Genomic DNA, 27400 nt, shown 5'->3' on the forward strand with positions numbered 1-27400 from the left:
TTGTGCTCCGGACCCCACGTCGGTCCACAGGCTGCTGGAAAGCGGGGGCTGAGCGAGGCGCGACGCCTCACTCCCCGGCCCCTGCCCGCGAGGGCCCAGTCTCAGACGCGCGGGGGTCTCCGGGCGGGGCCGCGCGCGCTCCCGAGGGGGGCCGGCGGGGCCCCGCCCACCGCGCCCGGGGCGGGGCCTGCGCGCCACGTGACGGCGGCGCGGCGCGCTGAGCGCCCCGCCCCGCGGGAGGAGGCCCGGGCCGCGACCCGGCCCGCGCGCTGCTGGAGCCGCCTGGCCGCCCGCGCGCTCCGCACCCGCGGCCCCTCGCCCGCCGGCTCCGGGCTCGCCGGCTGCGGCAGCCGCCTCAAGATGGACGAAGACGGCGGCGGCGGCGAGGGCGGCGGCGGTGAGTGTCGGAGGTGTGGCCGGCCCGCCCGGCGGCCTGGGGCGGCGGGGGCGGGGGGGGGGGGTGGTGGGTCGCGGACGCGCCGGACCGCCGGGGAGCGGGGACGGCCGCTCCCGGCTCGGGAGGCTGGGGGTCCGGGTCCGCCCGAGGAGACCGCATCTGGGTAACAGCGCTGCCGGCTGGCGACCGCCGAGGCCCGCGGCGCGCCGGGCCCCGGAGCCCGAGGCGGGGGTGCTGGGGACCCCGAGGCGGGGGCCGGCGGGGTCGACGCGCGGGCCGGGCGAGCGTCCGGAACGGCCGCGGTCGCCAGGAGGCTCGGGCCGGGACTCGGCGGTCGCTTTCCCCGGGGCGGGGGACCTTGGGGGCGACCTTCCCCGCCTCCTGTCGCCAAGGGCGTCCACGCCCTCGGAGCCCAACCGCCGGTGACCACCCTCCTGGCGTCTTCCCCAGGTGGTGCGGATTGCCAGGGGGGACCCCGGGAAACCGGGAGGGCAAAGTTTGGAATTGGGGATACCCCGGGTCCAGGAAGGGCGGCCGCGGAGAGAAGGTTGAGCATCGTGACAGTTTTCTTGGCTTTAGGTCCAAGTGGTCACGGGGGTCGTTTAAGTGAGGAGGGGGCAGCGAGGGCACACGCGTGTTAGAAAGTAAGGGAATGTGACGGAGTCAGCGGAAAACAATAAGTAAAAAGTCAGAGGAGACGAGGGTCGGAGTCGGGAACTGCTGCCCGCCCGCAGGTGGGACCAGAGAGAACCAGGCTGCCCGTCCGACGTTCAGTCACCTCTTGCTGGAAGATTCGCTTTGACTGTAAATTGTTTAGTGGAATACAGATTCCTGTCGTGTCATGCTGCGAATTACGCCTTTCAAACCGAATAAGGCGTCTGCATAATGTCTATGGATGGAGTGAGTCGTTGGCTTGGGACACAAAGGGTTAATACCACTGTTTTTTACAGGAACACTGGAAGTGAAGGATCTCTCTGTGTGTGTTTTTGCTAAAGATCTCCTAAATGCTGACAGACGGAATCATCAGAATCTCTTGTAATAAGGGAGCGTTTGGGAAAAAGAAAAAAAAAATCTTAATTACAGGCTGCCGGAGCAGCTGCCTGTAAGAATCAGCAGCATTGAACGCTTCGGGATGAAGTAGTTAATCAAGGTGCTTTCTAGAATTTAAGCGATGCTCCAGGGGGAGATGTTTGCCTCGCAGTAAGCCGGCGGGGCTGGGAGGGTGGGAAGTTGGCCCGAGCCCTGGCATTTGCGGAGTTCACTTCTCCTGGTTGAAGCTAGGGGTAGCACTGTGGCCCCGAGTGGCTGTGTTGTTTATGATGGAAAGTTCTGTGGGAAGAAGGAGCCCAGGTGCACACCCTCCTCCAGCCAGACTGCCGTCTGAAGCGTCCAAGAGATGGATTCTCCCTGGACGCCCTGCTTCCTGCCTGTCACAGCTGGGGTAACGGTACAGGCAGACAAGCAGCTCCTCCTTAGAAAATGAAGACTGAACCACTATAATACTTAAATGTTTAACATTCGCGTCCAGGAAGCATGCTGGCTTGGCAATTTCATTCGAAGGTGTTTCGGATTCTGTGAATTAAGAAATGAAAACTTGAAGGTCAGAGCAGGTATACATGTTTGTAAAAACGGAAGCCAGTATAGATCTTGAGGACTAGAGCAAAGGATAGTATTACATCTCAAAAGTCTCAAAACTTTGGGCTATTAACATAGCTCTTTCTGGGGATACAGTCTTGAGATGTCAGAAAAATATCTCACACAGGAGGCTTGCATTAACACTATTCATAATACAGAATTGGAAATTGCGGTGCCTAATAGATTGGTGAAGTAAATTATGGGACATTTTTGGATGAAATATTTCACCAGCATAAAAAATAAGCAGTCTTATGTATTATGGTCTAAACAATGTAAAAACTGATATACAGATGTTTTATTTTTCCAGTTTTTATTCTCCAAGTTTATGGAATGGTATATATTACTTTCAAATTTGGGGAAAAAACTTATTAAAAATTTACCCTGCAGTGGGAAAAGGGCTATGATTGTTTTTAATGTATGTGTTTTTTAATTCACTTCACTGGAACAGTCAACAGTGAACAGATACTTATACTGCTAAATGTCCCTGTGGCATTAACGGGTATTGATACAGTTTATAAAATCTTTCTTCCTTGCTTTATGAAAGGCACTTGTAAAATATGTTTGGCAGTCTTAGAATGAATATGTTTTTGAGTAAGTGGAAATCTTAAGAGTTTTGAAAGAAGAGTCATTATACAGTGATTATTATATAAATTTGGTATGCTTATATTTAATTGTATTGATGGGGGTTTTGAAGTTAACATACCTCTTTACAGTTCGCTAGTTTTTATCACCATATAGATTTCTAAAAAATAATTGCTTCACTTTAAAATTCTTGTTTTTAAAACTGAAGTTCAGCTCTTTGGAAGAGAATAATTTGGCGTGCCAGTCATTTGCAAACGTAAGGTTTTTTTGGCATATTTTTAAGAGTGTAGTACAGAACTTTGAACTGTATATGGGGAAGTCAGTTTCAGCTTGTTTACAAGAGAGGGTAAATAATCTATTCAAACAGTAGTCATGCCAGGGGCAAAAGGATTTAGAATATCTTCTTTGCTAATATCTTGGTCGGGTTAGGAGACTTCACAGGAGACTCCTGCTTGCTGCTTGGATCATTGAAGTTTTCCTCCAGGGCATTATTTGTTCCTTAAATGTAGGATAAGGAGAGGATGTGGTAGGAATGGCTGGAAGGCCTTTCTCAGGAGGAACACATAGTGGGTACTGGGAGACTAGAGTACATTGTAGTTTATAACCGAGCGTTGAGTGCAGTTAAGGTATTTTTGATTCCTTCGGGGGCCCTGTTGCCTTTCAGTTCTCAACCAGTTCTTGAGACGCGTCTGTATTTGGAAGGTGCCTGGCTCGTCTGGCTGGTTGCCACCGTCCTAAGGCTCAGTTTGGGAACCCGTCTGATTGAACTTCCTGCGTGGACCATCTGTGGCAGATGAAGTGAATAACTTTCCTGGGCTTGCCCCTCCCTCTTCCAGCCCTCCACGCCCACCCTGCACCGAAGCCCGTGTACATGCGAGTGAAATCTGCGCTTTAGGTGAACAGCTGCTCCACCTCCTTCAATAAAACTCATAAATTAAGACCAGGTTGAGATCCTGGATTCCGCCTGTCAGACGAGCGATAACCCCCACACCTGAAACCATCTGTGGGCCAGAGTATCCATCAGTTACCGCTCTTAAGGGGGCAGCGCCGGCCACGGTTTGGTGGGTGTGGATCCCTCGCTTGCCCTGCGCCCGCCGCGGGGCTCACCTCGGGCGCAGTTTGGCCGATGGGAGGCGCCGTTGGGTGACCGGATGGCAGGCGCTCAGGGAGGCGCCAGGTTATCATCCGCCTGCTCCTCCTGCCTCCAGCCTTCTGCCTCCAGCCGTGTGTGTGTCTAGCGGCTGATCTGCTTTTGGCTCCAGCTCCTGCCTGTTGACCCAGCCCCTGAGCTTTGGAAAGCCATCCTTCCTCTGACCCTCCAGTGTAGAGATGGTGGCCGCTTGTTTCTCTTGCTATCTCTGCATCGTCTCACTATTTCTTGTATGATCCTTGGCTTTTCTGTCACATGTGTAACCACCCCCCTGTTTTAAATTCCCTCTCCTTCAGGTCCTCAGAGGTTTTCTCTGGGTGGGCCCAAAAGAGATACAGCAGCTTGGCACTGTGGTGAAGAACCTGCCTGCCAGTACAGGAGATGCGGGTTCAATCCCCGGGTCAGGAAAACCCCCTGGAGGAGGAAATGGCAACCCACTCCAGTATTGCCTGGAGAATCCCATGGACAGAGGAGCCTGGAGGGCTACAGCCCATGGGGTCGCAAAGAATCAGACACGACTGAGCCACTGAGCATGCACACACACATATCCTTTAAGCAAGGCAGCAGTGCTAGTTCAGGGATTTCACATGTATTTTTACCTGTGTGAGATGCAAGATTATTCACTGTGTGGTTTGTAATAGTAAAAGATAGGGAGTCACCAGAGTGTGTGCTGCAGGTTATATACCCAGATGGCAAGTGAAAATGTGAGGTTGTAGAAAGGAATGAGGAGGCTCCTTAGGAATTGAGGGGCAAAGACTTCCAAATGTTTTACTAAGTTATAAAAGCAGATTGTAAGCAAATGTGCATTGTTTGTTACCATTTCCGTTTTCAAAAAGGGGGCAAAAAGGAAGTGCTTGCATGAAAATTCTCAGGAAGGCTCAACAAGGAACTCATAGCAGTGGTTACCTGGAGGGGAGGCTGATGGAGGCAGGGAAACCGAAACCTCTCTCTATGCCTGTTTAGTTTTTGGTGTTCAAAAAAAGGCTTGTCCATCTCCATTGTTTCCCAAACTGGAAACCAGTTTCACAGAAAAATAGTACACTGGTAAGGAAACACCCTTTGTTGAAGTTGAAACATAGTTGACTTAAAATGCTACATTAGTTTCGGGTGTACCACATAACGCTTCAATATTTTGTAGAGTTTTGCTATATTAAAATGTCAGGATAGCATGTAGAAAGTTGTGGAATACATTACTTGTTTTTCAGCCTATGCATAAGAAATAAACCGCTTTCTTTTGAGTGCTTCAAAAGTGGCTTGATGGGTGCTTTCAGAGTACTCTTTTCTAGAACAAGTTATTCAGCAGACATCGATATTGTCCCTGCCAAATGCCCGGTCCTGTGCGAAAGGATGTATATGATGAATAAAGCAGCTGAATTTCCTGCATTCCTCGGACTTTTGTTTAGATGGGAGACTGATGAAAAATGTAAACAGATGTATCAAGTCCTTGCAGATTATGCTGATGTGTGAAGAGAGGTTGGGGGTGAGCGGGATGGGGGCGGGAGCAGGTCAGTGGGGTGGGTGGGGTGGGGGCAGGCGGCCTCTGGGGAGAAAACTCTTTCAGGGGTGGCCTGAAGGGGTCCAGGGCCTGGCTAGTAGAGGGCCCAAAGCTGCCCCGTGTGGTGTGAGCAGAGAGGGAGCTGGGACGTGTCCGGCAGTTTGAGTAGGTAAGGAATTCAGATTTTATTCGAGGTGCATGAAGCCGACGAAGGGTTTCAACCTGGGGAATGACATTTGATTTATGTTTAAATAATTGTAGCTAATGTTTACAGAATGGCCTCTGTGTCCGGTTCTGTCCCGCCTGCCTTACGGATCTTAACCTATTTACTTTGCACAATAAACCCGGTAGGGACTTACCATCAGCACTGTTTATGGATGAAAAGGGAAGCCGTGGAGGCACAGGGAAGCCAGGTAACCTGGTTCAGGCTCCACAGCTAGCAAGTGGTGGAGCCGGGCCTCGAACCCTGGCATGCTGGCTCCAGAGGCCTTGCCCTTAACCTCTGGACACCCTGCCCTGTGCCGGAGGGGAGGAGGGGTGGCGAGGACCAGGGCCCGGCCCCAGGGTGAGGCGGCTCGAGCGGCAGAAGTGAAGGCAAAGCACAGAAAGCAGTGAAACTCTCATGTTCCCATTACCCAGGGTCCATATAGTAGCTGTTCCGTGTTCTGTCGCCTGATTTCAGGTCTTTACAAAAAACAAGGACGGCATTTCAGACGCATGTCTCACCTCTGTGCCCGGCAGCGTCGTGCCTCCATTGCTCAGGCGGGGTCCCCTTCTGCTGCTTTAGCCCTCCCTTAGGGCTCCATTCTCCCTGATGCTGTCCTTGGTGTCTGGCAGCCAGAGGTCGTGTCGCTCCTCTCCACGTCCGCGCTGTCCTCGGTTATCCCAGAGCCCTTTGCTGCCTGCATCCAGGACCTGCGGTCTGGGGTGCCCGAGCCCTCTGCGGGGGTCTGCATGCTTTGCCTCCAAGAGGCCCGACAGGAGGCATTTGCTGCTGTGTGCACCACACTCGGGCTCTCACGAACTCTCCTTGGTAGCCCTGGTGGTGGTTGTCGTGTCTGCCTCTCTCTGGTGCCATAGACTGTAGCCCGCCAGGCTCCTCTGTCTGTGGGATTTCCCAGGCAGGAATAATGGAGTGGATTGGCCTCTCCCTTCTCCAGGGGATCTTTCCCACCCAGGGATTGAACCTGCAACTCTGCCCGGCAGGCGATTCTTTACCACTGAGTCACCTGGGAATTGCTGATAACCCTTTAAAAACATAGACTACTCTTATCTCGGCCTGTCCTTGCCCTCTCTCCTCCGTTGACGGGTCCCCTCACCTGTGCCCCCTCGCCGGTCTCCTTGCTGTTCCCGTGAACCTACCGAGCGCCCCCGGCCCCTGCTCTTCCCGCGGCGGTCTCCCCTTGGATGGCTGGGCACGCCCTGGCTTCCTTCCTTCCGGCTTCTGTTCCCGTGTCTCCTTTCCGCAGAGGTCTTCCTCCACCGGCCTGTCGTAAGCAGCACCTCGCTGTCCCCTTTCCCAGCCTTCTTTTTTCTGCTTGGCGTTTATCACTCCTCACCTGCTCCCGTCCCGGTCATGGCTGGTGTCTTCTTTCTCAGAATGTGAGTTCTGTGAACGCAGGACTGTGGTCTGCTTTTACCCGCCACTGTGTCTCCAAGACCTGGGCCACTGTGTGTAACAGGCCACCGGTAAATACTTGTTCATAAACTGAGCGAGTGGAACTCGCTGTTGTTGAGCAGTTCTGGTTCCCTGCCTGCCTTCTGTACTTCCTCGAGGCAACCATGATGAATGTGATGTGGGCCCCCCTGGAACGGTTCTCATGCTTGAACATGTGTGTGTGTGTGTGCCCACAAGCGATGCATGGATCTATTTTTGGTTTAAAAACTATTAAAAATGGCACTGCGCTGCGTGTGGTGTTCTGCAGCTCCAGGTAGAGGCTCTCCACGCTGTCACAGAGACCCTGTTTACGTGTTATTTCTCTTCTCCTGCACTTGGACTGTCACCTTGAATTTGGATCGTTACAAACAGCACTGAGCGGGTGCTCACCTCCATTTACGAGCGTGTGAAAGCTTTTCGCAAGTATCGCAGTTGTGGGTTGAGGTATGCTTTCCATTTCCCCAGATGTTGGCAGGTTCCTTTCCCACTAGGTGTATTATCAGTATTCTAATCAGCTCTTGCCCTGTGTGGGACTTTTAAAATGTCTTGCCGTCTCCTGGTAAGAAAGGATGTGTTGTTTTAATCTGCATGGCTTTGCTAGATGTATTTTGGAGAATCAGAAAAACGAACTGACAGCTTGGAGGTTAAAGGAGAAGGAACTGCAAAAGCCAGAGGTGACTCCTCGGTTTCTGGCTCCTATGACCGAAGGTGGTGCTGCAGCTTCATGAGAAGGGCAAGTCTTGAGAGAAAACTGTTTGGAGGGTCCACTTGTTTTTTTTTTTTTTTTGGTCCAAGGTGTCATTATTTTGCTCTCACTTTTGAAGGACAGTTTCTCTGGGTATACCGTTGTGAGTTGGCTGGCTATTCCTTGCCGTGCTTCGACATGTGGAGTCACTGCTCTCTGCCTTCCATTGCTTCTGTTGGACAGCCGGCTGTATCAGGCTTGTTTTGTTGAGGGTGCTGTATCTCTCCCACCGCCTTGTGCTGCTTTTTCGGACTTTTCTCTCTGCCTCTGGTTCTTCATTGTATCAGGTTTTTGTGCAGGGTCCAGAGGGGGTTTTCTTGGAATTGGTCCTTATGGGAATCCGTGGTGGTGGTTCTTTTTGGTAGGGTAGTGACACGACTTACTCTTAAATTAGATTTGGAGAAGTCTTAGCGTCTGTCTCCACGTTTATTATTTTGGCTGCATGTCCTGTCTCTTCTCCTCTGGGACACTGATTACCTCTTCATCATGTCCTTATATCTCTTCGACGTTTTTCCTGTCCTTCATCCTTTCGATCTTGCCATGCTTCACTCTGCATAATTTTCTCCTGACCTACATTCCAGTGCATTAATCCTCTCTTCATCTCTGTCTACTCTGTGTTAAATTCTTAATTTCAGTCATTGCCCTTTTCAGTGTTGTTGATTTTGTTTTTTAGATACCAGTTTTCCATGAAAAACTTTGATCTTGTCTGTGACTTCCTGTATTAATCAGTTATTGGGTCTGATAAACGTCTGGGCATCCTGTGAGTATATTCTGTTGTCTGTTTCACCCTTGGTTTTCTAGATTGCCTGTTAAGCTTTAATTAAATTCTGGATGATGGGTATGAAAAATGGTAGGGGTAGTTTGGGACTGTCTTCCTCTAGAGAGGCTTCTGGCAGGCAGTTAGGATAGGGAAATACCACTTTAAAACCGTGAGGGTCGGTCCCCCTGTGGTTACCCCTCTCCTAGGGTATGGCTCTTCAGTGGTTCCAGCTGCAAGCTTGGGGTGTTTACCAGCGCCTCTTCTGCTTGGCAGCCCCTGAGTTCTAATTTGGTCTCCCAGTCCCATCAGACTGCTGGAGATTCTGCTGACGTCAGATACTCAACTGCTTGTCTTTGCCTAGCTTCTTGGCCTTTCACTCTGCCTGAATTGGCAAGTGTCTCGAGGAGGAAACTGCACCTTCTCTCTAGGATCCTGGCCTCCTAGGTCCTCTGATACTTTCACACAGTCAGTTCTTACAACGTGCTCAGCTTTTTTAGTTGTTTTTTGGCAGAAGGGTTGTCTGCAACAAGCTGGTCAGGTTTGACTGGAAACAGTCTCAGGAGTTCAGTTTTGGTGTTTAAAATCAGACCTGTTTGTGAGATGTCCTGGTAGAGATGGTAGGAAGATGCTTAGCTGTGTAGTCTGCTAGGAAGATTTTAATTCATGGGAATGGATGAGTGACATCCCTCAGGAGAAAGAGTTGAGAGAGGAGGAAAATCCCAGGACTGCAGACAGCCCAATAAAGGAGACCAAGAAGGAGTAGCCAGCAAAGTCAAGAACATCCTGAAGGCTGTATGGAATTGCAGGAGGAGCGCTTGAAGCAGAGGCAGTGAGTGGCCAGCTGTGCTGGATGAAGTGCAGTGAAGTCGCCCAGTCGTGTCCGACTCTGCGACCCCATGGGCTGTCGTCTACCAGGCTTCTCCGTCCATGGAGTTTTCCAGGCAAGAGTACTGGAGTCGGTTGCCGTCTCCTTCTCCAGGGGATCTTCCCGACCCAGGGATCAAGCACCGTTCTCCCGCATTGCCGGCAGACGCTTTACCGTCTGAGCCATCAGGGAAGCCCAGGTCTGAATGAGAGGTGGACTGAAATGAGAGTGGGCACGTGTCTACAGGGTTTGATAACTTTAGACCGGAGAGGGCTGAAAGTGAATGGGAGAGATTTTACCTCGTGGAGGCGTAGCCTGGGCCATGGCCCTTCCTAGAAGTTTGCTGTGTGATGAGAACAAAGGGAAAGCGAGGGGAGAGGAGTTTAGGATGAGAAAGGTAAGCATTTCTCAAGTAAATCCTGCTGACGGAGGACCAGCAGTAATCCATCAGGCGAGTTAGAGTAGTAACGCTGTTTGCACACTCCCACTCTTATTATAAATAACTTTGGGAGAGATAAATTGTTTTCTTAAAGTTATTGGCACATCCTTCAGGAAGCAGGTTTATCAGTTTGTAATAGAGGATTGTTAAAACTTCTGAAGTGAAATGAAATGAAAAAATAAATTTTACTATAGTATCCCAAAAGCTGCATGAAGCATATTAAATATTTCAAACTTGTGGGGAAACAGTAAATCATTTAAATGAGAGTAGAAAAGTACATGATTCTCCAGCCTGATTTTTTTTTCTTGGCCATGTGGCCAGTGGGATCCTAGTTCCCTGACCAGGGATTGAACTCACACCCCTTGAGCTGGAAGCGTGGAGTCTTAACCACTGGATCGCCAGGGAAGTCCCTGCATCCTAATTTTGAAGTGAATCAAGCTTGTCAACTTTTCACAGTTAATGTCAGTCTCCCGGTCAACATGATAGAACCGACGTGAGATCCTGTCATGCTTTGTAATGTGACTGGAGACAGTTCAGCAAGTGTTTATTTTGGGTAAATGTCTTTCAGTTTTCTGTAAATATTAGAAAAGACTCACCTGAGTCAATTCAGTTGGCTAAGAATATTTGTGATTTTGCTAGAGCAAATTTGCTCTTTTCGCTGACTTAATGTCACCAGGATCACTGTTCAAATAGGGAGAAATAAGTTCCTGTCTTAAACTTGTAGCAGGGCCATTTTTAAAAATTATCGTTCTCTTCTTTTGAGCAACTTATTCCTGTAATTAATAAAAATGGCAGTTTGCTGTAAAAAAATGGCAGTTTGCTATAAAACTGGGCATTTTAATGATAATTGGAAAGTATTTCCCAATATCTGGCTAGTAGCGATTTTTCTTTTCCGGTTTTCATCCAGATGTTTGGCAACATGTAGACACAGTCCTACTGCAGTTTTCAAATTCACTTTCATGGGAACATATAATATCCTCTGTTTATCTTGGACGGCAGAGTTTCCTTTTTCTCTGGACAGATGCATATGAAACACATGCTCTTCAAGTGGGGTTTGTGGTCCTCTGAGACTTCTGTGGAGGAGGAAACGGGTTGACCTATTTGGTTGCTATGAAGTAAAAACAATCTTGTTTTCATTTTTTTTTTTTTTTAGAGAACATCTGGGTTGCATTTATTTTACATTCTGGAAGTTCTTTAAAACCACAATTTGATAATATGAGGCTTCATTAAAGCAGTCACTACTTAGCTATTTCTCTATTGATTCAGTGCTAGGGTGGCTGCATAGACTTTTGAAGGTATTTAAAAAATTTTTGCTTTCTGTAACATGTAACTTTTAAATGACAACCCTTGATTTTAAACCAGAAAACAGGACCTAGACATTTTGGGGCAGCAGGGGAAAGACAGGTCAACTGGGTTATTTCTCTGCTGCCTACCGCGTGTAGGCTGGCCGTCTGTAGGGCTGAGTTGGAGTCTGTAGTGGCCCATTTTGCTCCATATCCCAAATAAATCCTCCCTTTCTTGCTTGCTTAACAACTCTGATTTGCTTAAGCCGTCTAAACCAGTAAAGGTAATCCCGTTTTCCTTATTGATTGAAGGAAGGATATAGAAGCCAAGTTCATCATGAGCTGTGATGGGCAGTTTGCAGGGGGACTTCTTGGGAGACTGTTTTCCTTTTTGGAGGAATACTCAAGGAAGAAACAGTTTCTCCTCTTACCGTGGCCTTTGTCGGGCCCTGGTGGTGGCCAACCCGTATTCATGCTATGCTATGCTATGCTGTGCTATGCTGTGCTAAGTCACTTCAGTCGTGTCCGACTCTGTGTGACCCCATAGACTGCAGCCCACCAGGCTCCCCCATCCCTGGGATTCTCCAGGCAAGAACACTGGAGTGGGCTGCCATTTCCTTCTCCAATGCATGAAAGCGAAAAGTGAAAGTGAAGTCACTCATTCGTGTCCCATTCTTAGCGACCCCATGGATTGCAGCCTAACAGGCTTCTCCATCCATGGGATTTTCCAAGCAAGAGGACTGGAGTGGGGTGCCATTGCCTTCTCCGACCTGTATTCATGGTACCCCTCAAATCTGTTAAGTTCCAGGCCCTCACGCTGAGGATGGTCTGCTGGGCTCTCGGTGGAGTTGCTGGGTCCCATCCACCCAGGAGGGCCCTCTCCCCTCCCGTCTCCACGTGTCCTGTCTCATGGGACATACCTGTCTTGTTTTGGGGCTATGGAGAGGTAGCTGGAGCCAGGGGCCGCGAGGTCGCCTGATGCTGGCTGGAGCAGCAGGCGGGTTTCAGTCTCTTAATTATCAAGAGTAAGGATCTCATCTTGGCCACTGAGGGCCTGGAGGAAACCTCATCTCTCTCCCACGCGTGTTCGCTGGGTGTATATATTTATCCCTTTAAGAACTGGGCTAGGTTATACTTTCTTTCTGAGATGAACACTTTCTCCTACATTGAATAAAACAAAATGTATTTTCACATGCTCGTAAATCCATTAACAGTTTCATTTGGCACATCCTTATGACTACATTTATTTTAACACAGAAGGGTTTTTTTTTAAAAAACACAGCAGTCAGAAGTGGCAGGCATCGGCCATTTAATATTCTGTTAGAAGACAGGACTTCCTTTGAGCTCTTCGGAGAGGAAATAAAGCCATCAAGAATGTCCTTTTCCAAGTTGCAGTAATTAGATTAAAATTTTTTTGAATTGAGACAGTCAGATGAGTTCATTTCTGTGTGTGTTAGAGTATGGGAAAACGGGAGGATTTCAGTGACTTTTCAGTGTTTGGCCTGTTCACACGATGAGGCCATATTTCCCGAGTGTGGGAGGACAAGTGGCCACAGACTTTGATGCAGTGTGTGATGCACTCAGAGGGCGAGAACCGTCTTGAGAATAAAACGATGCCTTTCATCGCCTGCGCAACAGGAATATTAATGTCGGGTGAGTGTTCTTCTGAAACATTGCGTGTCCCCCGGAATCACAGAGTGTCTGCCGTGGGCTCCCCCAAGACACGCCGTTTCTGGAGCTTGAGCCTTTTCATCGAAAATCGAGGTTAAGCTCTGTGCCCGTCAGACGGTTACTGTGATGTTTTGACAAAAAGTCACATGCCTTCTTCCCTCCTTCCTCGGGTCAGACTGGTCCTGAGGGGCTCTGAATCTTGCTCACGAGAACATTCCTGCCGGCGGGGCAGCCCGGGGGAACGTGTGTGGGTCCCATGCCCGTCTGGCAGCCCCCGTGGTGGTTCTGCCTCCCAGATGCCCGGTTCTTTGGCCGGATGTGCAGAACATGATTATTATAATCTGGAAAGAACATAAGTCAAGATGCTTCCCCAGGGGCTCTGCTGCTGTCACTGCTGAGGTGTTTGGCTTTAGGATTTCAGTCTCTGGGACCTTCGGGGGCCTCCCTTCTGCCCCCTCCCCCGGAGGGGCATCTGAAGCCTGTGTCACGTTTTCCATACAGAGCAGACTCGCCTGTGTGTAACGCTGAGAAAGGCTTTCAGAAGTGTTCTGGCTGCTTCTCCATTCGAAATTTTATCTCCCTTTTCTGTTGGTGAAAATGTGTGTGGGCAGCCCCAGGGACTGTAGCCCTCCAGGCTCCTCTGTCCATGGAGTTCTCCAGGCAGGAATACTGGCGTGGGTTGCCATTCTCCTCTCCAGGGGTTTGTGAAAATTTGGGGGTAGGGTAAAAGCATTGCACCCTTGAGAGGAAAGTCCGCTTCACCTAGTCCTTCCAGCGCCCGGAGATCTGTGGCAGGCCTGCCCGGGAGCCCCGAGTCAGGGGTGCGCCCCGGCCCACTGCCCTCCGGGTGGGTGGTCGCTGGCCCCAGCTGTCTCCCTTCGGAGAGGGAATGCCTAGAAGCTTCTCTAATCTCATGAGCTTGGCTTGGGCAGTTTTATCTTGGTTTTAGCAGTCAAACAGATTGGCGACTGGGAATTTCAGAAACCATTTCCTTAATTAAAAGAGCTATAAATTGACAGCCAGGGCCCATCCAGCATTCACTAGTTAGAGATGAAAGACGGAGCTCTGGTGGTAAAAGCTAACCTGATCACCTTCCCCAAGTGCTGGAGAGGGGAGTCTTTTAGTATAAACCCTTCATTTTAGGCTGTTTCTGCATGTTTTATTGAAGCTCTTGTTCCCTAATGTCCCTACACTCCCCCACCCCTCATCCATCATCCATCCAGAGACCATTACTTTTATCCGTTTATTGGAATCGGGGGGCTGTGGGGTGATTCAGCGCTGTGGCGGGTGGCCTTCCTTGTCTTTGGCCATGCTTCCTCCTGGCTGCTGTGTTGGGATGAACCACGCAATTGCTGCTGCACTGATAACCTCAGTCCCAGGGCATTGGAGAGGCCCCCTTCTCCCTTGTGAAATCTGGGCATTAAGAGTCCAGGGTTTGCCCGTTTGCTCCATCAGGTCAGCCACTGAAGGATGTTTCTGACAGATTTCCCAGTTTAAGGCAGGAGATAGTCAACCGTGGCGTCAGTGGTTTGTTCTGAGAATCTGAGTCTAGTAGGGAGGTTTGTTTAAACATTTGAACCGGTTATTTGCTGTTGACATTTTAAAGCAAATATCTGCAGCTGTGGTACCTCCAGCCTTGAGGCTTTGTGTCGATTACTTAATCTCCTTAAGTCTCAGTCTTCTCATATGTAAAATGGACATGAAAAAGCCCATGTGAAATTATGTCCTGAAAAATTAATGAAAAATCCCAATCAGTAGGCATTTAAAGCCGTTAGTCATCAGAGAGGCCAGCCCCTTGCCCCCGTTTGTATTCACAGCAGAGCAGAGGGGCGGATCCTGTGGGTTTGGGCTTAGGAATAACTGGTGATTGGCAGGACGATTATTGTTTCTTTTTCTCTCTCAAGTTGGTATTTTGAAAACCTTTGAGTCTACAGAACAGTTGAAATAGTGCTGTCAATATCCATGTATCTGTAACCTCATTGCTAGCATTTTGCCACATGTGCCTTATCTCTTAACACTGTTAATACTACTTTTTTTTTTGGCTAACCCATTTGAAAGTAAGTTATGTATAATGTAACACTTTATTCCTGAATACTAAACAGCATTCATCTCCCGAGGACAGTCTCCTACTTAACCACAACCATTGCCACACTTAAGGGACCCAGCAGTGAGTCCATACTATGCTTTCACATGTCATTCAAATTCTGCTTTCCCCAGTTTGTTCCCACAATGCCTTTTATAGCTTTTTTCTTACCTATCCAGATTCCCATCAGGGTTTACACTTTGTATTTAGTTCTGTATCCTCAGTCTTAAAAAAAAAAAACACAACTTTTTGTTTTCTACAATGACTTTTTAAGAGAGCCCAGGCTGGTTGCCTCACACCATTATCTGTATCCTGTAGTCTAGATGACATACATGTAAACAGAAGAGAGGAATGCTTTGGTTTCTTTGTCATTTAAAGAACTATATGTTAAAGTCATCTGCTTGATTCAAGGTCAAAGCCACATTCATTTTTCTTGTTCTTTGGTAAATGTGGATCAGATTGGTAACCAAAAGGAGTTACTAACCGGCTCAGATGTCAGTGGAGTATGCGCGTGGGCGGACTTGGAACCAACGCACAGGGTGGTTGGTTAGCCCACCCCCATATGGAGGTGATTAGTTATCTGGCTTAACATACTGAGGAGTTTGTTTTAATATTTGGCCCTGGTTTCACAAAGAAACGAGCTTTAGAATTGGAAAACTTAGTAAGACAAACTATTTACATAACACAGAAGAGATGTCTTTGCTGCCAGAACCTTGGAGGAAGAGCAGACCTTCCAGCTCTCAGGAACAAGTCGTTTTCTTCCTCTCTCCTTCCCTCCACGCCTTCCTATTGGCTTTAAACGTTTGTGGACTTGAGCTGCGGCTGAGGCTAATACAGGATCCAGCTGTAGCTTTTTCTGTTGTTGTTAGTATATCCGGTGATGATCATAGCACACTCACTGTATGAAAATTCAGTAAAGGAAAGGGCAGGGTGGGAAAAAAAAAAAAGTGACACTCTGCAAAAGTATTCGAGAGACAGTGACTGGTTCCAGGAGTCTCCCTGCCAGACCTGCCCTGAAGTGCTCCTTCTGTCTGCGAGGAGTCCAGCAGGCGTCTTGGTCTCTCCCTTTTAATCACGTTAGGTGAACAGCATGAAGCTGACATGTTTTCAGCAGGGCAGGGACCCCTCAAAGTGCTGTTCATGCTCCCCTGGAGGGGGCAGCAATCTGGGGAAAGAGTGGTGTTTTCTTTCCTTAGGTCTGTTCCGTAGAAGTCATACTTAACTCATTTGCCAGAGAGCAAGTTAGTATAGAATCAGCAGTTCAGTAAAATTAGATTTCAAATTTGCCTGTCTGCTTCCACATAATTCCTGTAAAAGCCCTCGTCCATGATCAGCTCTGTCTTACAAGTGTTCATCACTCAGTCGTGTCCGACTCTTTTGTGACCCCATGCCAGGCTTCTCTGTCCATGGGATTCCCCAGGCAAGAATACTAGAGTGGGTTGCCATTTCCTTCTCCAGGGTATCTTCCCAACCCAGAGATTGAACCCAGGTCTCCTGCATCGCAGGCAGATTCTTTATGGTATGAGCCACCGCTACCTTAAAAGCAGGAGGCACGCGTAATGTCACCCAGTAGCGGAAAATGGATTATAGGTTTCCAGATAATACTTTTTGTGATCAATGTAGTAATCACAAGACTAGTGATTTTCACATGCTTGTGCATCTTGAGCATTTTGTTTCTTTTTTTTTTTTAATATTACGGAGGTCAGATTTCTCAGGTTTCTTCCAGTTGTAGCAGACATCTTGTCTGGGGGCAGTTCGAGACCCGCACGGCCTGTGAAGAAGTCCTGGGGTTCCACGGTGATCGTCCAAGCTGTGGGTTCTGGACTTGACTTGCTGGGTAGGTTTCTTTGAAACTCTGTACTCTGTTTTTAGATAATCTCTCTACATTTCTGAGGTTCAGGGCATCAGTAGTAAATATATTTATTATTTAGCATAGAAATACCGTCGATTGTCTTAAGGCTGTGTAAACTTTATAAGAAAAATAAACCCGTGACACTTCAGTGGATGTAAGAAATGGGTGCTGCTTAACACATTGAAGAGCACCCTGCCCTGTCCCTCAGACCCTTACTGTGTCTGTGCCCGCGGGACCGCTGTTTTCAAGAACCCTCACCCACTTTACGCTGGACAGTTCAGTCTCCTGGGTTCTCACAAGTTACTATTTTCTGCCTCCCACTGACAGAAGCGTTTTTTTAATGACCCTTCAAGAGACTTCGCACTAGTTTCCTCTGCCTCTGTTCTGTCCCAGTTTTAGTCATAGTTTTTGCTTTTTTTTTAAACTTCCAGGTGGCTAGTGGTAAAGAACCCGCCTGCCAGTGCAGGAGACATAAGAGATGCAGGTTCGATCCCTGAATCAGGAAGATCCCCTAGAGAAGGAAATGGCAACCCACCCGTTCTCTTGCCTGGAGAATCCCATGGACAGAGGAGCCTGGCGGGCTGTAGTCCACGGGGTCACAAAAGAGTGGGGCATGACTTAGCAGCTAAACAAAAGAACAGTCTGGTAGTGTCTTAGATTTACAGCTGATTGGTCTGCTGCTTCGTGTAGCACCGGAGACCCTCTTCTCCTGAAGTGACTGATGTAATGAAGGTGTTACGGCACCTCTTCTTTTCTTTTTAGAAACCGAACTGTCATTTACATAATATTTTGTCACCCTTTTAAAAAAGTTTATGTTTTATTTTCACTGTTTAGGTTTTAAAAGTTTTTCAAGCTTTATTTTTTTCAAGTGTTGTGATTTTTTTTCCTTTTTTAAAAAACTGAAGTATAGTTGATTGACAATGTTGTGTTTCCGGGATACAGCAGTGCGATTCAGTTATACATGTATTAATATACATTTCTTCATATCCTTGTCCAGCATGGTTTATCACAGGATGTTGAATATAGCTCTCATGCTATACAGGAGGACTTTGTTGTTTATTTATAGATGCTAGTTTGTATCAGCTAATCCCAAGGTCCTAATTTATCCCTCTCTGCCACTCCCCCTCTTTGGTAACAACTTTGTTTTCTGTGTCTGAAGAGTCACCCTTTTAGAGTTATACGATTCCGTGGGTTTTGGTATATTCACAGAGTTATGCAGCCATCATGTGGTTCTAGAACATTCTCATCACCTGAAAGAGCGCGCCGTCTCTGTTGGCACAAGCCTCCCTACTCAGCCCCACTCTTCTGTCGCCGTGGATTTGCCTGTTCTGGACGTTTCATGGACATGGCCATCTGTGGCTGGCTCCCTTCTCGGAGCAAGTCCCTCCGCGTTGTAGCACGATCCCATTTTCCGAGCTCATCCACACCCTGAATGATTCAGTGGAACGCCTGCACTCTGCCTGGGAGTGCAGGGGCCCTGGATTGGCTGGAGAGATTTTACTCACCTCTGTCACGTGGTTGAAGCGTGGTTTGTGTGCTGCCTTGAAGGTTTTTAAGTTGGCATGTGTTTTCTTCCCATTGAGAAAGCTGAAGTTTATTTTTGACATTTTTATTTGAAGAAGGACGACACTGAAGGCTTGCTGTCGTCATGCTTTGGTTTAGAATGTTTGTAATGCTCTGCATGGTTGCTTCAGAGCAGAACCACGTTGTCGGTAGAAGATTTTTACGCTGGAAACCAACATATGGGTACAAGAAGCCGACTTTCCCAGTGAGCTGTACTGAAATGTGTTAATGGAAGCACAGAGAATCTCCCAGTGGGGATCCAGTGAGACTTTGCAAATGCGATCCCAGCGGCAGACGCTTGAGACCAGACTTCTGTCCTCTGATCACCCTGCATGCATTAACTCACTTCAGTCATGTCTGACTCTTTGCCACCCTTTGGACCAGGCTCCTCCATCCCTGGGATTCTCCAGGCAAGAGTACTGGAGTGGGTTGCCATGCCCTTCTCCACGGCATCTTCCCAACTCAAGGATCGAGCCCACATCTCTTGAGTCTCCCGCATTGGCAGGCAGGTTCTTTACCACTAGCACCACCTGGGAAACTCCTATTCACCCTGAGATCCCAGGAAACAATCAGAAAGGAGGCAATAGGAAACTCAGAGCAGCAGAGACTGGGAGAGGGACCTTTTAGCAGGGGAGAGTTTTCTACAGACCTTTGAAAGAGACAAGAAGTTTGAACCTTTCAACAAGAAGATGAAAACCGGATGCAGCTTGAGCGTGAGCAAAAGGGCTCCCGGGCAGCCCCTGAGCTGATCGAGTGTGGTCGTGGATGTGGTCGAGGACTCAGGCCGTCCGCCAGGGGGCGCTCCCTCTCTCATCCCGACCAGGGATCAGAGCCGGGCCCACAGCCGTCGAAGTGCCTCACCGCTGGACCACCGGGGAATTCCCAGCTCTCCCTTCTTGTTTTGAGGCGATAGCACTTTGCCGTTAGGCAAATATTTCTTCATGGAGATGGAATTCTCTTGGGGAGAATTGGGGCTCCCACAGTAGGTACCAGCACGCAACTGGAGCTTTTTCCCCCGCTGTGTGATGGGGCTTTTCATCCCAAAGTGAAGCTTGCCGGGGACTGAGCACAGCGAACCTTCCCGTTCAGGATGCAAGTCGAGGAGGGAAGGTACCTAACCCAGTGCGAGAGGAAGCTGCACAGCTGCGTCTACTTGTAAATATGTCCAGACGGATGGGGAAAAACAACGGGAAAGAGAAAATGTAATACAAAATTTTAATGGAGAGGGTAACTGCCTCCCAAAGGAGGAGGATTCAGAAGCTAGAACCCTTGAGAAGAGGATCATTGGAAACTTGAGGGAAGGTGGGACTTGAGCACTGGTGTTTGACTTCCGGCCTCTCCTCCCCGTTGGGTCAGTAGGTTCTGATGGAAGTGATGGAGGAAAAAAAAAATAGGTGAAAAAACCGAATGGCGAGAATTGAAATCAGGGTGAAGAGATCCCAGGGGCTGACTCCTGACTGCTTCTCAAGGGCTCGGTGCAGGGTTAGAAGTGTAAGAGGATGTGCTCTCGGCGCTGCCGACTGCAGTGAGAACAGGGAGAGTGAGGCTGCGGGGCCGCAGGCACAGGGTTGTGGGTCCCCGCGCAGCCTTGGTGTTCCGAGCAGCTGGAGGCCGGAGGACACAGACAGCTGCAGTGTGCTCAAGACTAGAGGGGTCCCCCCCGGCTCCACAGTCGTGCCGCACCCCCCATGCAGCGGGAGCACCCCAACTCTGGAGTAGAAGCTGTGCCAGATGGAGAGCGATGTACAGAAACTAGGTCACAGAAGCAACATGATGGATTCATGGAGAAGCTGGACCACTCTCGAATGGGTGACGCAACTTGATGTGCCTCAGCCCTTCAGCTCACAAACTTAGATCTGGAAGGAAAAAAAAAAAAGCCCACCAAACTCAGCTTCCTAAGCAGTACCAGCCATCGTTTTGAGGGCAAATCGCACCTGAATACCCTTGTTCCATGATAAGTAAAAAGCAAAGAAGCAACATGTTGCAAGGATAAAATAAGCAACAGTGACAGGCTCTGAGGCAGAGCAAAAGTGTAGTTTCTGAGGAGGACCGTAGAAACTAAGTCAGTTTCAGGTTGAATCTGCCCTGTGCCTTTTTAAAAAATAAAATTCAATTTAAATAAAATTCAAGGAAGACTCTGAAATAACGTGATTGAAAGAGGAGATAAGGCAGATGAAATGAATGAGCTGAGAGGAAGAAACCTTAATGATACTAAATGCATTTGCAGGAAGAACATCATTCCAATGTAGCAAGTTAATCAGTGCTCTGATCTAAATAAGTTGTTCCTGAGGAAGCCTACCCAAACCAGCAGAACAGAAACAGTAATCAGAGATACAATGGAAAAACCTATCTTTGAGCTGAAAAAACAACAGCTGCTTCTGTGTATTGAAAGGGCTCATTCTGCTAAGATGAAATTAGTGGAAAGAGCAAATGTGCTTGTAAAAGTTTTAGATCTCAAAGATAAAATACTGTACAGCCAGCCAGTCAGAAGGGGGGCGGGGGGAGGTTACTTAACAAGGAAGAATCACGACGACTTTAGGCTTTACTGTAACACTGCCAGAAGATAGAGTGGAGGGTAAGAGTTTCGTGGCTGAAAGATTGTAACCAAGAATTAAATAATTACACTAATTGCTGTTCATTTGTGAGGGCAACAAACAGATGTTCTGTGAAGGTACAGAAGTCAGGCCTAGCACCCCGCCTTCTGCTGAGCTCACCCTGCTTTTGCACTTAAGAATTACCAGGGCCAGCACATTTCCTTACTCTTTAAGGAGCTTCCCCCCGCCCCACCCCCCATCCCCACTGCTACCTGGACCAAATATCTTCCTGATAGACCAGCTGTGAATTTTTCTTGGGGTGGGGTGGGGGGGCACATTTTCAAAGATATATTCCAATCTACTAAAAGATTAATTAGAATAACTACGGAAGGAGAAAGTTGTGACTTATATTTATAATATGATTCATAATGTGATTTATTTTATAATAAAATCGACATGGAATTGAAATCATGTAAACATAAGTTTAAGTGTATGTAATTATAGATTTGGTTACAAATCAAAATTCAATTGTTGTAAGTCTTGCCAGAGAAGATAATGTAATGAAAAAAACCCCACAGTAATTCAGTAATAATGGCAGCAATAATAAAGGTGGATTGAACTCTAACAGAAGCCAAGAAGTAGGTGATGGGGGAGTCAGGGAGGTTGTGCAAAGTAAAAGTCCTGCCTTTTCCTCTTACTGTTTTATTTTTGATCTTGAAAAATAGAAAAATATAGTTAGTAGCGTGATTTTTAAAAAATAACTTCAAGTAACGTCTAGACTATTTGAAGGGTATACATTCCACATCACTAGAGGGAGAAAAATACAGGTAAGTTTAATTCATGGAGTAGGATCAGGTTATGTGGGATCCTAGGTCCCTGACTGGGGATTGAACCTGTGCACCCTGCCGTGAAGATGCAGTCTTAACCACTGGACTGCCAAGGGATTCCCAGTCTAGTTTTGTTTTTGTCATGGGCTTTTGAATTTATTTAGAGGAGAATTACCTGCTTTTCTTCTGCCCACATATGGGAAAATCTTTAAGAAGTAAATGCCTTTTGGGGGGTAGGGCTTAGTGGGAGATTATCCATTCTGTGGAATGTATTTGTTTAGAAATTTAGATCCTCCGTGACTCATCCCCATGCTATTTTGAAATGTTTTTGGACAGATCTTTAGGAAGGTCTTTGAGGCAGAAAGGCTTGGGGAAAAGGGCTGGTGTGATTGCAGGTGGTGAGGCGGGTCTAGTGTGGCAGTGGCCCCCTCTAGACGCGGTTTCCCAAAGGTGCACCTTCCGAGGGTGGTGAGGACCAGGAGAAGTAGAGAGAGCCCAGCGAGCTGCCCCATCCGAACATCCTTGGCCAGCTGGGGAGGAGCCAGCTTTTGTGGGACATGAAATTCATCATTTGGAACACCCTCTTCAAGAAAAATAGCACAGAATTGAGTATCAAAGCGAAATTGCTTACAATGAGAAAGAATTCATAACTTAGAAATTTTAGAAAGCTTAGAAAACCACAAACAAGTCAGACCTCAGACAAATCCCACAGTTCTTTTCTGTGCTTGACACAACTTTATACTTTTCCCTGCATTTTTGGTTGCCTGCTCTAGCTAATTGATAACTTCTGCACATAACAATAATGTATTTTACTGAAAAAAGGAATAGCAAGATCATTCAGTCTTTCCCCCAGGATGGTTGAATGAAAAATTTAAATTACTGATAATTTAGGAAGGTTTCTTTCAAGATTTTGACCATTGAAAGTTTTTAAGTTTTCATTGTAATACAAGAATTATTTTTTTGACATTTCGAAGCTTTTTCCAGTCTTTTCTTTCTTTCAGTTTCTGGTTTTGAATTTTATCAGGATACCTCTTCATATATTTGAGTTTTTGATTGATGAAATGTTCAGAAAAACATACCAAATTATTCTAAAGGTAATGCAGGTACCATGCAGTCGGAATGCATGGAAACGTTCCCGCTAAGTTGTGTTAAGTACATAGTTGACTCATGAGCGGGTTTAGAATTTTGTCACCTGAAACCACGATTCTTCAGGCTGTTTTGTCACTTGGATGGTAGCCTGTGTGCTGCTTTATCTGTGGAGTGACACTGCCAGACGTAATCAGGACGGGATGCACCAGATTCACTGTGGTTCGCTGGGCTGTATCAGGCATGCATGTTCAACACAGACTTACCTGCTGGTTCCGGACTGCAGGTGTAGAAACCTGTACGCATCGGAATTCTCACAGATACTGTTTTTCACAGTAATCACCAAAGAAGAAAAACATGTACTTGTGACTTGTGGTAATCGTCAAGGGTGTTCCTAACAGGATAGCATTTCCCTTTTGATTGGACTTCAGTGTTAGAATCGAGTCTGCCTTATCTGCAGTGTCCTCGGGGTGTCCCCAGTGGTCCACTGCTTAGGACTCCCCCACTCTCACTGCTGAGGGCCGGGGTTTGTTCTGTGTCTGGTCAGGCAACTAAAATCCCATAAGATGCAGGGCAAGGCCAAAAAAAAAAGGGTACGTATCCAGTGATGGGAACCACTTTCCACAGACTGCCTTCTGACTCGGTACAGTTCCCACCTCATTTCTCCTCCACTGCCCTCCCCTCTCAGGCACCAAGAGGCCTGACTGCAGTAAAGACCCCTCTGCCTGGTGCCCACCGTGCACTGTTCCATCAGGTAAGGAGTCTCAGGTGTCTGTCAGCCGTCCGATCACGTGTCCTGCCACGTGATCCGCAGGCGTGACCGAGAGCCACGTAAAGTATCCCAAGAACCCGAACCACATGCATCCCCGGCTCAGCCTCCTCTTAGGGGTCCTCAAGTTTTGCAGATTGATCTGAGAGAGAAATTTCCACAAGTGGGGTTCTGGATCCAAAGGGAAAATGGATCTGAGAGGTTGGTAGAGGTTACCAGCCTTGCTTCCATACCTGTTTGCTGTTTTTAACTCCCACCAACCACGTGGGAGACCTCAGAAGCCCCTGAAGTCTCATCCACAGAGAATGCTGGCCTGTGCCCGTTTGTCTGCTGGGTTATTGATCTTTTCCTTTTCAACTTCTAGAAGGTCTGTCTTTGTTCGGGCTATTCATTCCCATGATCTGCAAATGTTGTCTCCCGGTTTGCTGATTCTCTTTTGACTCTGCTTATGACATTTTATTGGCTTGTTTTGCTGTCATGAAGAAAATCTTATTTTTTAGTGTAGCCGAATGTTTTGTTTTTTTTCCTTTTGCGGCTTCTTAATTTTGAGTCATACTTGGAAATGACTGCCCCATTCCAAGATTATAAAAGACTGTATCTGAATTTTATTTTATAGTTTCCCTTTCTACATTTAAGTCTTTGAACTTCTTGGCGTTGCTTTTGGTGTATGATGTGAAGTGTACATACAGCTTCCCTGCCGCACCCGCCTTTCCGCCCAGAGGACTGTTTTGTCCCCATTTATTAAAAAGTTCATCTTTACCTTGCTGCCTTGTCATAAGCTAAGTTTCCATCTGATTTGAGTCCTTCTAGACTTAACTGTTCTGTTCCCTTGGTCTGTCTGTTATGTCAGTACTCCCCGATTTCCCTTCCTCATTGACCTTGGTGTTTTATTATTGTTTAGGGTTGTTTCTTCCCCCTTTTCAGTTTTCAGAGTTTTCCTGTCCCTTTTTCTTTGCTTTTTTTTTTTTTTTCCTTATGATCTTTACAATCTGCTTGTCTACAGCAGAAAATAAACAGCTGCCACTTTGAGATGGTGTTAGATTTATAGATTACCTTGGAGAGTATGACGTGCTTCTGATGTTGCATCTTTATATTCAGAAACGTGATACGTCCTCTCATTTAAGTCCATTAGGTCACGCAAGAGTGTGTTAAAGTTTTCCTTTCACTTACACACATGTTTTACACATTTATTAAATTTATTCCTGGATGTTCGATGTTTTATTGCTCTCCCAATTGAGGTGTTCTTTCCAGTTTGTTTCCATTTTATTATCTAACTAGTTACTGTTGGGATTTATGTAAGCTGTTGATTTCTGTGTATTAACTTTGTGCCTTACTAGCCTTACCAAATTACTGTTTTCTAGACACGAGGAGTTTTGGTTGGTTCTCCTAGATTCTCTACTTCCATAGTTATTTCTTTGGCAAGTGATCATTTTATCTGCTCTCCAGATTTTATTCCTGTGATTTTAGTCTCTTGTCCATTTGCATTGGCCCTGAGTCCTGTTTTGAAACTGTGCGTTTTGAAATGCTAGTGAGGCCTCCATAAGGAGGAGGAGGAGGCGTGGGTTTGAAGCTGAGGAGACAGATAATAGGGCTGGGAATCACATTTGCAACAAGAAGTTGGGAGCAAGTGCAGTGGGGAATGGGGACAGAGCTGGAGACGGAACGGCGGCGACTCGTGGGCGATGATGGGCAGAGACCGCAGAGCCCAGGCAGGGAGGGCTGGCTGGCTCTCTTCTTGTTTTCCCCTCGTCTTAAGTAGACTTTATTTTTAGAGCAGTTTTAGGTTCAGAGCAAAACTGAGCAGAAATTTCAGAGGTTTCCGTGTGCCCGCTGCTTCTCCGCCCCTGCTGCGGACAGCACCTCCGGGAGTGGTCACCTGCGATGGCAGGCAGGTCTCAGGTCACCCCGGGGTCTGCTCTGGCCTGGGGCACCCTGTGGGTCTGGGCGTAAGTCTAGTGACCTTGCTCGTGTCCAGCGCAAGTGCTCCGCAGAAGGCTCCCTTTGAGAATTCCCTCTGGCTTTCTCGGCGCTCACCCACCCTGCGCAGCTTACTGCACTGCTCCTTGTGTTTTCTTTACTAAGCACACGACTCCGCCTAGTCTGTTGAACTCCGTCTTGTTCATTAGCAGTCGTTTATTTAATCTTTCACTATTTTCCCCTCAGCTCTTTTATTCTTTTTAATATCAAAGTAAAGAAGTTCCCTCAGTGGGAATTGTTCAAACAGTTACCTGCGGGGGAACTGTGCCTGAACGGCGGCCCGAGGGTGCTTGCTTCCTTTTGGTGACAGATGAAGCAATAAAATACATATTTAGGATTCAGTGCTGTTTTTTTTTTTTCATGGACCTGAACTTAAAAAGCAATTCCTTTAAAAAGAAAACAGCTTTAAAAAAATACAACTGGTTCCTAGAATGTTAATAGTTCACTCTTCTGGTTGGTACAAGCTGTGTAGTCATTTTGAGTGGTAACTGTCGGCAGAGTAGACTTCATAGGGTCGGAAGGTTGTCTGAGGTATTTAAGACATTTTCTGCTATCGGAATGTTACAGTGAGGGAAGGCCGTGGTGACGCTGTCCTCGTAGCTCAGCCTCGCGGCCGGCCGGGGGTGCGGCCCGCGTTCTGGAGACGTGGAACACACACACCCATGCGCGTGGCTGAGTCTCGGAGAGTTTCCACTCTTGCTGTCCCTGCAGGTTGGCCGACTTGGGAGGCTGTGTAGACGAAATGAGGATCAGTGTATACACAGCGCTGCCATCTATGGTGTGGCGTCTCAGGTTTCATATGTGGTAGGAGACCACCATGTGTGAGGAGGAGAGTGGGGCGCTCGGTGGGGGCACCCAGAGCCCAGGACAAGCACCAGCAGCCCTGCCACGGGGGGCCTGGCCTTGCGGGTGAGTGGTTCTGGCCACAGGGACCAGGGCCGACCCCATGGAACGAGAGGTGCCTGAGCCTGGGGGAATGAGCGGGCCGTCCTCCTGCCAGGGGGACACGTGCCCCCGATGGCAGGGAAGCGCACTGAGCCTAGGGGCCGGGTCGGGGGGAGGCTGGAACCACCGCCAGGACCAGAGGCCAGGTGCTGCACGGCTCCCGGGAGGCTCTGGTTCCTGTGCCGCGTCGGTGGGGAAGGACCGTCAGTGATGGCACGCCTTTGTTCTGCCCGCAGATCGCCCCAGCCCTCCCACTCCCGAGCACAGGGAAGTCCCGCGTCCCCTTCAGGATGGCCCTACTGGACCCCGGGCTCGTCCCGCAGCCGGGCCGGGAGCCGGAGGAGGCGCGGTCTGTGGGCACTGAACACGCAGCTGCCCTTCCCTGCACACAGCTGCGTGGCGGGACTGCTGGGTCCCCGTGCTTCTGGTCTTCAGTACAAGTTGTGCTGAAACCAGCCCCGTCCTTGAGCGCCCGGCCGTGGTGTTGAGCCCCTGTCACGGTGTCCCCCTTGTGGGGGCTTGAGGTGTCTCCTGCTGGCTGACCTGTGCAGTCAGGCTCCCTGAGAACTTCCAACACGAGGGACAAGGGCCTCTCTGCTTTTCCTCCAGGAGGTCCCTTGGCCCAGATGCAGAGTGGACCAGTGGCATCTGAGTTCCTGGAAAAGCAGACCTTGGTCAGGACCCAGGAGTCACGTGTGTCCTGGGCGCCCGTCCTGTTTGGTAATTGCATCCTGGGGACTCGGCGCGCCCCTCGCTGGCAGCTCTGCAGCACGGGAGGGCCGACCCCACCCTGCCCCAGGCTCCTGCGGCACGTGGTTGGGGGGGCAGGGTAGGCGTGCTGACCAGCTGGGTGATGTAGGAAGATAACTGTGTGTGTTATATTTAGACCAGCGAGGAGGTCTTGAAATAGGGTACCGCTGGGACTAGAGATGAAGAGACAGGCTTACTGTCTGAAACAGAAGCAGCACTTGACACGGAGGTGGGGTTGGCAGGACTTGGTGACCTCTTGGGTGGGGGTAGGGAGAACTAGCGCGCTGCCCAGTGAAGACCTGAGTCAGGCAAGCAGGCAGCCGAACACGTGGAGT

At 48.4% G+C, this 27400-nt stretch overlaps 1 protein-coding gene across 5 annotated transcripts in view; it reads left to right on the plus strand.

Annotated features, from left to right (window-relative positions):
• The first annotated feature begins 228 nt into the window (after positions 1–228).
• CYTH3 (cytohesin 3) overlaps positions 229–27400 on the plus strand; it is a 68424-nt gene continuing 41252 nt past the window's right edge. Inside the window, exon 1 of one of the 5 annotated variants that reach the window (XM_086373919.1) lies at positions 229–397. In XM_086373919.1, the coding sequence (XP_086230045.1) occupies positions 361–397 (37 nt within the window). In that variant the 5' untranslated portion in view covers positions 229–360. Of the gene's footprint in view, positions 398–1125; positions 1298–1347; positions 1548–12555; positions 12662–16474; positions 16600–27400 lie in introns of those variants that run through there. The other 4 variants (XM_086373920.1, XM_086373921.1, XM_086373918.1 and 1 more) reach the window with 4 other exon arrangements.

Source organism: Bos grunniens, chromosome 25 (assembly GCF_055505025.1).
Source record: "Bos grunniens cultivar Pamir isolate PY7600 chromosome 25, Bosgru_T2T1.0, whole genome shotgun sequence".
NCBI classification, from domain to species: domain Eukaryota; kingdom Metazoa; phylum Chordata; class Mammalia; order Artiodactyla; family Bovidae; genus Bos; species Bos grunniens.